This window comes from Centrocercus urophasianus, unplaced genomic scaffold (assembly GCF_019232065.1).
Source record: "Centrocercus urophasianus isolate 14NV4802_14NV808 unplaced genomic scaffold, USGS_Curo_1.0 seq_16, whole genome shotgun sequence".
Lineage (NCBI taxonomy): Eukaryota > Metazoa > Chordata > Aves > Galliformes > Phasianidae > Centrocercus > Centrocercus urophasianus.
The window spans coordinates 14,059,360-14,072,825 of NW_024884711.1; the positions used below are offsets into that span (position 1 = coordinate 14,059,360).

Sequence of the window (13,466 nt, forward strand, 5' to 3'; positions counted from 1 at the left end):
AGCACAGACACTTTCAATCCCAAAGGAACAAAGGCTTGTGAGCTAACTAACTATGGCACATCAACAAGCTGAGAGGAAGTGGAAAAGTCTTAATTTACACATTCTCTCAAGATACAATTTCATAACCACAGAAGAATGACTGAAATTTCTTAACTGCATTTGGAAGGTAACCATGACCTAGAACCTACATCATCAACAAGGTAACTAATATACATTTTACAAGCAAAGTATAACTCAAAACAGATCTCCTAATTATTCCTTGGAAAATTTACATTCCACAGAATTGATACGCTTTTTGTTTCTGTCAGAATTACAGATTTCAACCCAGCATGTCAGATATAGAAGTGTCCCACCAAATTCATTTGCATGGATACCATCATGATTTTTAAAGATGAAGAACGTTTACGGTACTGAGCAGCAGACGAAATATTAGATGACCAAAACCTAGATAGTAAGTTGTTTTTAGATAGTTTTTAGTAAACCCTGCTAGTGTTGATTCAGTCTATAACAATTCTAGGATTAATGCCAAAGTATCTTGTGAATAGAATGGAAATCAAAATACAGGCTACATTAATTAGCTCATGTCACTGGAAACATTTGCAACTACATAACATGAAGTTAACTTCAACGTGACTGTATATGCAATCTGCTGCCAACAGTCAGATAAACCAGATGCAAGCTTACTACAGAATTACTATTCACAGATCAGATTGTATATTCTGGTTTACAAGCTTTGGTGTCTTTTAATACATCTCATTTTCATTATCTCATAATCCTCAGCATCAATAAACTCAGACCTGATTTTGATCCTGTCCCTAGAGCGCATCTATAAAAGCTATCCATACTACTTGAAACAAATTAAGACCTCCTGTACTATCAGTCTGAATACACTTTGAATTACAATATAACCTTCATGTGCGGGTTTTTTTTTTCTGTTTTCTTTCATTTTCTTTTCTTTTCTTTTCTCTTTTTTTTTTAAATGTGAAAAAAATAGGCCTAGCAGCACTACACAATTAGGTCTTAATAACAATCAATCCTAATTATTACAGCAGTATTACTTTGTTTTCTTTCACAGAGGAAGAGCTTTCTGCATTTTCTATGTTAGTTTTCTTCTTGTAAGTACGTTTTTCCTTGCAAACTTCAGAAAACCTCATCTTCATCAAATGGGACACTCCATCCTTCACAAAGGACAAACAAAGACAGTATCTGAACTGTATCTGGCTTCCTCTGTATGATCCTCTAGCATATCTTTGCAGTGCTATTACAGTCATCACTGAATAATGCTGCAGACTTAGGACAAGGTAATTTTTTTTTCTCTTGCCATAATACAACTTTTTAAAGTTTACTTACTCTTCATCTTAAATCTCATAAGACATAAAAAAACATGCAATGGTGTGGAAGAGGCACTTGCCTTAACTCCAAGCTTCAGTCTGCAGCACTGATCAGTGATGGGTGTGATGACACCAACAGAGTGCATGCTGAAGTATCACATAAAGGAAGCTGAAGTTCATGAACGAAAGGGAAAAATAAAACATCGTTAAACAGTGAGAAAAAATATGAGAGAAAATTTACTCAGGAGCATGGAGTAGCTAGAGAAAAATACGCCACTTCAGCTTCTTAAAATTTCCCAGTTATATCTGTTTTCATTCTTCTGGAAAGACACCTCAACTGCCATAACATGGATATAAGCTGAAGATTTTCTTCTTTCCTGGGTAAACTTTTGGTTTTAGTAAGGCTGATGGAAAAACACTCATCAAGCTCAAAGATACATTATTTTAACCCATAGCTCCTCTGTACGTAGTAGTGAACACTGGCAATTTAAAAAAAGCATTACATGCTGTTTGTTTACATACATAAAAATAATTATGTAGTGACATGCTAATTAACATATCATTTGTTTAGTTGTTTCCTTAAAAATTGTATGTAATCATGTGAACCTGAAGTTATTCTCACATTAGATGTGTCCTTGCAGTACTGCACTCTCCTTATAATTGTAATTATTTCAATGCAGACTGACTGTCCCACTGTAAATTCTTACATCTTGTCTCACTTTACAGGGAAAAGATGAGCCCTCTAACGCTTTCGATGCAAATAAATTCTTCTAGATAATTAATAATCTTGGCTGAATATTGCTTTCTATGTTGATTATGATTTTATAAAGTTGAGAGCATATCTGACAAATAAAAATTCTTTCATTTGTCCCAAATACTCTCACTCTGAAGTAGAATTACTTTGAAAATATCATTCAGACTGCCATATTCAAAATTCATGCAAGGTCATGACAACTTGTGCATTTACAGTGTTAACCTATGTTTAATTAATGAATATGTAATGTGTTCCCTTTTAACATCACGATTTCATAGTGAGCATACTGACACACCATTATGTATCATAGAATATGGCTGAAATATAATTTTGATCTATGCTGACGCCTAAATCAGCATAAAATAAGACAAGGAGGTAATCATTATTTTGATGGCACAGCTACCCTTTCTTAATTCTAGATAAGACTTCTCATTACTAAGCCCAATTTTACACCCACCTGCTCTTTAATGATGGCCAGAAAATCCCCAAACCAAAAGCAACTATTGATATAAAGTGTGTCATTTTGAGGACTTACTAAATTCAAACCAAAAATACAGAAAAAAACTCATTAATATAGTATCAGACTCTAAACATCTGTCACCATAGCAAATTTTGAAATGTGAGCTAGGAAGCTTGACATCTTCTCATGTTCAATGATACGCATCCTCACATTTTCTCCAGTTGATATCTAGGTGAGATCTCCAAAAAAAAAAAAAAAAAAGAGCTATCAGCTCAGCTCCCATTTCTGACATAGGATTATCCAGTAGATCCCACTGATTTTAATTGCTTAAAACTTTTTGTCCAGCTGGACAGGCCAAGTTTCATGAATTGAAATGCATCTCATTATTTTTATTTGTAAGTTTGACTAAAATCATCATTGTTTTGATTATTAATCTTCAATATTATTTAAAGCTAAAAGTTTGAAGTCATGTCTTAATGTTTGTCTTTGTATGAAATGGAGTCTCCATCATTCTTTACAGACGCAGACACAGAGATGGTAGAATGCTTTGAATATGCCATTACATAAATATTCTACTGTTTTGATCAATGAAAATGAAGTATAGATTTCTAAGTATACAAATATTCAAATCACTTGAGGACTACAGGGGAAGGGGGTTAAAGCTACGTTAGAGAAAAGGAAAAAAAAAACTGTATTGTGAAGCTGTCTGAATGTATGAGTCACCTCTAAAAAAGTATTTAAAAAGAAGAATTTTAATTAAAATACTTAAATATTCGGAATAGTTTAATAACAAACAAGGAGCAGCATCAGAACAAATGGCAGGCCTGAGACATTTCCACCAACAAAATAGAACTTCATTAAGTACATTATATGTGTAAATCCAACAATCACGCCTGTTTCCATCCTAATTATGATGGTATCTTGTAAGGCTACCACTAAGATACCATCTTTTTGTAACTGTGCTACCACTAAGATCAAATTCTATTGTATTTACACTATCATTAAGCTATACAAGCTCTACATAAATTGTTAATTACCAATTCATACTTAGTACTTTAGGACAGTGGTACAGTATTATTCTAAACGTGCTTTTTATCTAGAAAATGGTTTAAAATATATATATATATATATGTATGGAACTGAACTACCAGTTTATTTTCTTTCTCTCTTTTTTTTTTTTTTTCTTTTAAATAGCAAAGAGTGTTTTCAACATGGTGACTTGATCTTGTTGAGTGAGGTTTCTCCTTTGAACATAGAAAAGTAATGCAAAATTATCCTAGAGATATTTTCTGATTGTCAGATGATACATCAGATTAAAGCAATTACAAAATAAACAAATATAAAGCTCAGTTACAGAAATTCTAGATGACAGAAGTGGAGGACATTTCAAATCACACTCATCTGCTCAGTGGATCTTTCTTTTTTTGATACTTTAGATTTTTGGTAGGTAGGTATAATCCATTATTTCTCAATGTTTTCCTTCCTTGTAAAATGTTAAATTTCCAGTTTCTGAAGACACAATTTACACATTTACTTAAGTATAAAATCTGAAGTTAATATTACAGCTGATTACAGAGTAATTCAATGAGTTTGAGTTCTCCAGGAAAGATACAGCACAGAAAAATGAAAAGGCATGTGCAGATTTTAACACTTCAAGTTGCTTCTAAAACTAAAATTCCTAAAAACTTTTTCTGACTCCTTTCTGTCTACACTAAGTCAATGCCAAAGGAATGTTCATAAAATGAAAAATACTAAGTAGCAAATAATTGTAAGAGGTTTACTGATAGGCAGAGAGCTTCAAGATACTGCAGAACAGGTAAATTAACACATCCTCTTCATGTTACAGTCTCTTGATTATAACAACTTTGCTTTCTGAAGTGTACAAACACTTCCATATTCACATGCAGTGTATAGCTCTTTTACCTGATATGAAAACACTACCAGTTGCAGCACATTCATGGGAATGGCTTTCAAACACATGTAATGAAGCATGAAACAGCAATTCAGAGGTTAAAATGACCTTTCTAAGCAGGCATAGTACTGTGTATTCTAAGAAGAAAGTGTTCAGATAGCATATAAAATAACCACAAAAGACTACTCACCATGTCATATGCTGTTACAATCTTTTTCAAGACCTCTGGAACTATCCCTTGGAGCTCCATAGTCGGATACTGATCATTGAGATTCAGTACTACCAAGGGTGCACTATCAGGCCCAACCAAGCGCGTAGACACTGCCAAAATGCACTGCATAAGATTTGCTACAGGAGAGAGGCCACATAATTCTTTGAATGAGACTACTGCATTCTGCAAAAAGGAAAGAAAGAGTTTCCTTTACAGTTAAATACAATTTTAAATTTATCATTCTTTCAGGTTAATATACAACACTACAACAGCTGAGCTAAAACGTACACAGATTTTCCCCGAAGAACTGGCAGCTTTAAAGCAAACAAGATTACACTTGTAATTAACTAGAAACGTTAAAAGTTCCAACAATACCTTCTGCAGCAAAAATCTAATTAGAACAAGTGTGTGGCCTATTCCACTACTAAAATTAACAATGCAAATAAAATGAATTCTGAAGCATACTGCTTATTTGTTTTGAAAAAATTCTGAAAGATATTTCAAAGTAACTTACAATACGTTATCAGGAGAAACAGCAGGTGGTGAACGTCCCATATAAGCAAGGTGGAGTGGAAGGAGAAATTCAGCCCATTTGTAACTTTAGACATATCTTAACTATCATCCAGACGTGCTGTGGATCTGTTGGCTCCCATTTGGTGCGATTCATAAACCCAGCACTCCTCTACTGATGTCACTCCTATCACAGGATGACTTAAACCAATTTTTCAGGTACTTTTATATAAATTCCAATTTTGTATATTTCCCTAAAATTTATTATAGTTTTATTTGCTATCCAATACAGTGGAATATAAAATTGCATGTTAAAACTTGAGGAGAATTTCCAGTATTAGAAATACAATGTGACTCCAAGCAGCCACTGAAATTCCATGAGAGGAATGTTCTCAGCACTGCATTGAATTTAGGATTTCGGTACCAAGTGGGAGCTGGTGATCTCTGGCAGGTCTGGAGTTTATTTTCCTGAAAGAAACAAAAACATTGCACATCTGAGTTACAAATGAGCTCAATGCTCCTTTCTCTCTCATCTTACCTACACTGGGTATCTGACCAGTTTTTAGGACTGATTAATCATTTTCATCAAACCATTTCCCATTTTGACGGCTCTTTTTTTGGACAAATTACCTTGAGGGACGTAATGTCAACTTTAATGCAAATAGTAATCAAATGTGAAATATTCTGCACTCCTTTTATGAAACAAAATAAATAAAACAGATTTCAAGATATCTACATACAGGATATTTGTGCCAACCTATGTGAATACCTACGTTACATCTATTACGTTCACTTACCGTATACTTCAGTAAAGTAGCATTCAGTAAACGTCCAGCAAAGACAAACTACTTCTAACAACCAGACTAATGATACAGCTTAATGATACAATAATTACACAGTTGGAAGGAAAAAAAAAAAAAGACATTGGAACGTCTTTTCAAGCCGATTTTGTTTAACAGCATGAATAAATCATTATGATCAATAATTTTACAGAGAGGTAAATGAGAGCACAGGGAGCATACACATTAGCTACTGGCAGGCAAGACAAAGATACAGCTGTAACTCTTGCCTTTGACTTATAACCCTATATCTGACTCCATCAAACAATTTAAACATACATCACATCCACTGTTCTTTCATCAGTGATGGACACATAACAAGTTATGACATCAGCTTTTGTCATGGCATTGCAGTGTATAACAAAGATGATAAAAGGCTACCTATGATTAAAAAATATGATAAAAAAAAAAAAAAATTAGACTTCCTGCTCTACAATTCCTTATTTTTTACCTCCTTCCAGTTTATTTTAAAAACAAAACCAGTTTTTCAGTATCTGGCTTCAGGGACATTATGTTCTTCTTTAGTCCCAAAAGCCATAATTCATAAATCACATTCCTTGACATAAGCTGGTATTTATTTTGAGTGGCTTACTTATTTTTATTAGCTGGAAACCTTTAGTTACATAGATTTTAAATTATGCATATTATATAACCTGCCAGTAAAGCTACACAAAATTAATGTTCCTACATATACATATCATAAATACCTTCTTGATAGCACTTTGGGATACAATAACAATTTAGTTGATAATGCAACTTAAACTGAGAGAATAAAATATCTAAGACATCTGCCATTCAAAGACATCATACTGCAAAGACTGACAGATTATAGCAGCTCTGGAAAACAATGCAGCACATGCAGTGAAGAGTTTAAAGCAGCTACAAAAGCTGCACGTTTTTGCTCTCCTTAAATCTCAGATTCAGCTATTCCTTGAAAGCCATTTTAAAATACAGTACCTCTTATGTGACAGAATGTTACGCTTCAAGAGATTAACTACACATAAAGCTCACTCTATACCTAGATTGTAAAGCAAAACACTTTCACAAACCAAAATATTATCTCCATATCTTTCAAATAATTTCTTAGTAATTTTATATATCAAATAGAATGGGGGAGCTTCAAAACACTGAAATACTTTCCTCGTCCATAAAGAGAAAAACCAGTTTTAAAACTGTACTACTAATAAAATCTCTTCAAGATAACATTATTCACGAAGAAAATTTATCTACGCTGATGTCTTTGATCAGTTTCCCCTTCATGTTAAATAAAAGTATGATGATTTAATAAGCCACTTCATTTCTGATGAAGTTGCTGAATTTTACAGATCACTGCTAGTATTTCTTCAGAAGTTTGTAATTAGTTAAAAGCTTTACTAAATAAAATATAACTTTAAAGTCCTCATTGATTTAGAACTAAAAAGAGCTTATTTACCTGAAATCTTTATTAGAATCTCCAAAAATTGCATTTGGAAGTTAGATCTCCTGGGTTCTGCAAAAACAAGCTAAAATCTTACTGTACTTTCTACTAGCATATATCCAATAATTTTTTTCAAAGACACAGGTCTAGTCAACAGGTTTGAGTTCTGAATCTCGTTTTTCACACAGAAAAAAATGGCAAACTATGTGTATGAATCAAAGTTTATATCAGTAGATGGTATCACCCCAAAAGTTGCTCTAATATAATGTTTTTAAAGCTGCTCAGCATTAGACTTGATTCAAGTAACTTACAAAATGCAGTAAGACTCTAAACAGCACATATTATTTACGTATCATAATACAAAAATACACATAATGTACTGATAAATTCACCATAAAAACTGTACCTGCATATTTTCTCTCAAATCCGTGGCATCTCGTATAGGCTGGAGAGCATTCTTGAACACTTCATCTATTGTTTTAATCCACAGTGTTCTCACAGAAGCATACTCCCGTGATTTCTTGCCCTTCCTCACAGAGAGGCCCCGCTTATGAGGTTTCCCACCACCCCTTCGATTAGTAATGGCCACATGCACGAACAAGGAAGCATGTGCTAACATTTCACCAGTTAAAGACTGCAGAGGAACATGACGATAACCAGTCTGTAGACACTCAAAGGGAATAGTGTACTGCCCGATAAACTCATCCCCAATGTAATCATCATCCAGCACTACAAAACGCACCATTGCTAGTTCTGGTAAGTTTATTTGAAATTCAAAACTTTCATCAAAAATTGGATTATCACCATTCTGGTGCATAGTCTTTGTCCTTTGCTCGGCACAGTCAGCAGGGATTCCATGTATTTCAACATAGACATATGGATCCACAACATCACCTTTGGCACCTGATCCTTTGGGTTTAGGGAAGTTTTGCCCACTAATGATTTTAATATGAAGCAGCTGAGGTGAAACTCCAGGCACAGTGTCTTTTGTGTTTGCACTAAAGAAAGATACTTCTTCTCTCATGATAGCAGGACGAAGGACGTAGCCACAGTTCCCATTTTGTCGAAACCAACCAATGTTAAGATCCATCATTAATCCAGGCGTCTGAAAGTTCATGGCTACTATCTGACAACCACATTTCCAAAAATCCTGGGGATTCATATTACTAGAGTCGATCCTCATAGGACTGGGAAAAACTCTGGCAAGAAAACGTTTGTTATAATTTACAAAGTCTCCCGGGTTTTCATTGGCATATTTGCTAGCAAGCACTTCATTAAATGAGCACACTTCCCAGTACTTCTGGAGCTGAAATGAAACTTGAAACTCTTTGAACTGAACTGATTTACATATGCTTACCAACTCAGAGAGCTCTTTGCAAAGCTGAAATCGTTTCCCAGTCAAAGAGTTTTGTTGTTCTACACCCTCTTTCCCCACTCTTTGTGACATTTCTGCCCCTTCATCTTCATCCGTAACATCTCCTTCTAGTCCAGAACAATTTGAGGAAAGCTTTTTTGCTTTAATTAGTATTTTTCCTTTAAGTGATTCCGGTGATGGAAGATAAGAGTCTTCAATGTTTGGAGACTGCGTATGTAGTTTGTCTCCCAAAATTTTCTTCATGTGTTGTACCATCACTTTCTGCTGTTTTATAGAACAGTGATTTTCTAAACATAAAATAAGAGGATACTCTGAAGCAAAAAATGCATACTTGTTAATAATGTCAATCACACTACGGAAGACAATCTGAGAAGTCATTGTATGTCCTGTGTAAATCACAGGCTCATTATCTGGACCGTCCCAAACATCCAGTTCAACACTGCGACAACCCATTTTAAGAGCACGAATGTAACCCGTGATGTCAGAAGGCCCTCGAAACTGATCCTCTATCAAGTATGTATTATGAGATGAATTTATAAAATAATGAGATAATGGCTGTTTCATATCTTGACAAACTTTTTTATGTTCTGGGTCAAATATGTGGCAGTCTGGTGAAGTAAGGTAATTCGTAAACCCATCTATAGAAAGCCAACCTTTTTCCTGGCCCTCTTTGGCTGGCTCATATTTCTGAATAATTTCAAGGCTTATTTCTTCTGTGACATGTGCCATACCCTGTTCTGCTTCTAAAAACATCATAAGGTCCTTGGTATCTAGGAATTCTTTATTGCTTGAAAACTGAACCAACAGGAAATAGATTTCAGGTCGAGTACAAAGCTCATGAAAAACTTCAATAAACTCTTCTTTTGTTACTTCAGTACCAGTTTTTTCCTTGGATCTATGTAACTCCTTGAATTTTAATTCAATTTTATTTGTTTTTAAACCAGGATTTAAGTCTTTTATAAACTGCACAGCATTACACAGGGGTATATGTCCTACGTTATCTACATCCGATTCACTGAACATTTGTGAAAGCCATGAAGTCCGCATATTATCTTGAGTACTTTCTATCATGTCTAGAGTATGTTTTCCGTAAGAAATCAGGTATCTTAAGCCAGTAACCCAAACATTTGCAATATCTGCTGAGTTAGCAACAAGATCTAGTGACTCATAGTTTTCTCCATATATGATTGAAAAAGCACAGTCTTCTGATATCTGGTCATATATTCCATTGCTGCGAAAAATATCTGTATTTTTTCCTGTTCTTACTTCTTTGATTGACTTGATGTCAATCTTTGCTTTTTCAGAATCCTTTTTTGAAGGTTCCCAGCGTAGGGATTGCATATCTGCATCTAAAAGAAAGTATCGGTGATACACTCTGGAATTGGATCGAATCTTTTTGAGCTCAGAGCCTTCAACCATTGCATTTATACAGTCACTTGCACTGCTGATCTTTTTCTCAGTCGGCATACTGCTGAAAGACACCGTCTTCTTCCGTTCTCGTTTTTGTTTCGTACCATCCTGGTAAACAGAGGGGGAAGAAAAGAAAAGAAAACATGTATCAGTATCATTTTGCTCAATACTGAAATAGGTTTCAGCTTACACCTGAAAGTTAATAAAGCACTCCAAGGAGGTCTGCATGTGATGACCAGCACATTCTTATTGGAATCATTACAAATTAAAACATTGATAATAGCTTAACATTTGCTCCTCTGTATAGACATAACATTTTTTTTTTTAATGTATTTTTCATAAACACAGAATTAATCAAGGAAAGCTTTAGGAATGTTAATAAAATAATAATGTTGTATACATACATTTTATCAATAATAATCTATTTAAATACTTAGCTGGTCTACAGCCAGGGCAGTAGGAAGTAAGATATCTTCTGAGCCTTTACGTAGTACTACAGATACTTGCAAAACAAAATGCAATGCTTTAATAATACCACACCGTGATCTTCTCAAGAATACTAGAGAAACAATAATACAAAATTAGTTACTTAAAATTCATAGGATATGGTCCTTATCTAAGTGTACAGATAAGACAGCACTTAACATGCTTAGTTCCTTCCTCTACTGCACCCATCCATGTTCTTCTCTCAGTCTGTCTATAGTATTGTCACATGCATCCCACCCCCATTTTAGAAAAACACACATTTTAGAAAAAATCCACATTAGTCTTAATGAGCTACACTGAAAAATAAATGACAGGACTGGAGCAGATAATTCACTCTACATTCTGAATTTCAGGAAATACAGTGACAGTGACTCAGGAGGGAGTGCCTGAGAGGGTTAAAGTTTAACAAGTTCCAAAGAAGATGTGCATGGTCAGCAAGACAGTGAATGGAAAGGCAAGACCTGGTCAAGAAAGGAAGCAAAGTTCACCTTTGCTCATAAAACTATGAAAGAACCCTGAGTTCTTAGTCTGCTAGAGAAAGCCTTGATAGAAGACTAGATATCTAAGTCATTAACCAAACAAAATTAAGAAGAAAAACAATGTCATTTAGCTTAATTGCTATTTATATTGATTCAAACAAGTATAAGTCAATAACAGATTAGATACAATCAATTCCTCAATAATTTTTTTTTTGCTTTCATTATCTGCATCTTTTTTAAGAATAAAAAATACTGCAACAGTTTAAACAGTTGCATGCACTGAGAAGCAACTCTATAAGACTTTCAGTCTGAAATAATCTTTTAATGGAATAACCTTTTTATGTTAGATATCCCATTTAGAAGTGTTCTTATATTCCAGCTTTGCTTGAAAAAAACGTATCCAGATTTCTACAACAAAATTGTTAATTTTCCGTCGAACAGTTCTCCATCTGAAGTACATCCCAGTGCAAATAAGCATCACATATAAGACAGGAAGGAGAGGAAAAGAAAGCTTTTAACAACTAAAATACCAAACAGATATTCAAATAAAACTCATCCTATAGAGAATGCACTTTCAGTTCATGTCATATATATTCTTTATTTAATTTCATAGAGTTAAAAATTATGTGCAATAATTCTGTTTTTATAATTCAATTCATAAGCACTGCAAAGCTTTTCAATGAAAACAGTGAAGTAGACTTAATATTCGTGGTTCCATGTTTGGAAAAAATAATTAACCATATGATTATTGCACCTTTAATGACAGCAGAATATCCTTTACACAAGCTCTCCAGAGCCTAGTAAAAATTAATAACCCTACAAAGGACTGATTTAGTCTAAGTCCAAACCTCTGCAATGGATATTATGCAAGGCTAACTTGAAATGTCATTTCATGTAGTTCGGTCATTAAGACTGCTTTCAAAGGAAAGTTTCCTTACTTGGAAAAAAAAAAAATACAAATGTGATTTTTGTTCACAAAGGTTTTAATTCTATTTTAACCCTCATTTATCCAAGGTTTTAGTTCTACTTTAAGCCTCATTTATCCATATCACTGAATTTGAAGGAAAAGAAGGGTGAGTCCCATAGAACTGAGCAATGAAGCTCCTTTCCAGTATCTCGGGCCTTGAAATGAAGTGTGCTAAACTGCTTAGATTTTTCAGACACAAATCTAGGAGGGGAATATGATCCATAAACTCTTTCATGAGACAGATGGCAGATAACCTCCTGACATGAGAAGCATCAAGGGTTGGGAAGTATTACCTTGCCTGATCATAATCAGTATTTTTAAAGCCAAAAAACAATGTATGCCTTTCTCCATCAAGACCATGTCTGATCCTAGACACCAAATAGCAAGGGAGGAAAAAAAAAAGTGCAGTTTCTTGATGCCATCTAACGTTAGCAAGTCCATCTCACAGAATTCTCATTCACAAGCAGTTTCCGAAAGCCTGAATTGGAGTTCACTCATATGTATTAGAAGAATAATTTAATCTAGCACGTGCAAGACCATTTTACTTGCTTACTAGATGAATCCAAGGCCATTTCAACAGCATTCTACTTTTCTGCAGGGCAAAGCAGTTGCCCCACTTGCCTTACTCATGTAAAGCCTGCTGGCAGTAGATATCACTCCTTGAATGTGATAACCACAAAGACAAATTTTAAAATACTCTGCAGAGTTTCTCACAGCTCTGAGCTCCAGAATACTGATCATAAGATTTGCTTCTCGAGAGATCAGGGATCCTGAGCTTGCGAGAGTCCTCATCCCAATAGACACAGGGACAGTCACAATCAATCTGAATAAACAAAAGAACTTAAAGGATATTTTCACAAAGACACAGGCCAGGACCATCTACCAAATTACAGAAGACTTACAGAAGAGAAAGACAAGGGAAACTCTCACTCATATACTGAAAATGTAATTGCATATTCTGTATTTAACAAGTTTGTGAGCCTCAGCAATAGAGTCTGACATGGAAAAGAAGACAGATGTATTCTGCTATATAATGTGGAGGATTTCTCCTTGACTTTAGGGTGCATTCGTGACCTGGATCCAGCCTCTCACGGCCTTATGTCTGACTTACAGATTAGCAAACTTCATGTATCTGACAATTTCTCAGCATTCACAAAACAGTGTTCTCAATGCTATTCAAGATGCTCAAAGTGAAACCTCTCCAGCATGGCTTCATAATTCTGTCCATCACAGAAACTAGATTTTTTGTTGAAACAGCTCTCTAGTATCTCTACACAGTGAAGACCATGTCAATATTCGGATTATAACTGACACT

At 34.6% G+C, this 13,466-nt stretch overlaps 1 protein-coding gene across 3 annotated transcripts in view; it reads right to left on the bottom strand.

Annotated features, from left to right (window-relative positions):
• Positions 1-13,466, bottom strand: part of PLCL2 (phospholipase C like 2) — a 94,006-nt gene that overhangs the window by 32,036 nt on the left and 48,504 nt on the right. For 2 of the 3 annotated variants that reach the window (XM_042816747.1, XM_042816749.1), the window contains 2 exons: positions 7,841-10,327; positions 4,648-4,851 (listed from right to left, as the gene is read on the bottom strand). In XM_042816747.1, the coding sequence (XP_042672681.1) occupies positions 4,648-4,851; positions 7,841-10,276 (2,640 nt within the window). In that variant the 5' untranslated portion in view covers positions 10,277-10,327. Of the gene's footprint in view, positions 1-4,647; positions 4,852-7,449; positions 7,507-7,840; positions 10,328-13,466 lie in introns of those variants that run through there. The other variant, XM_042816750.1, reaches the window with a different exon arrangement.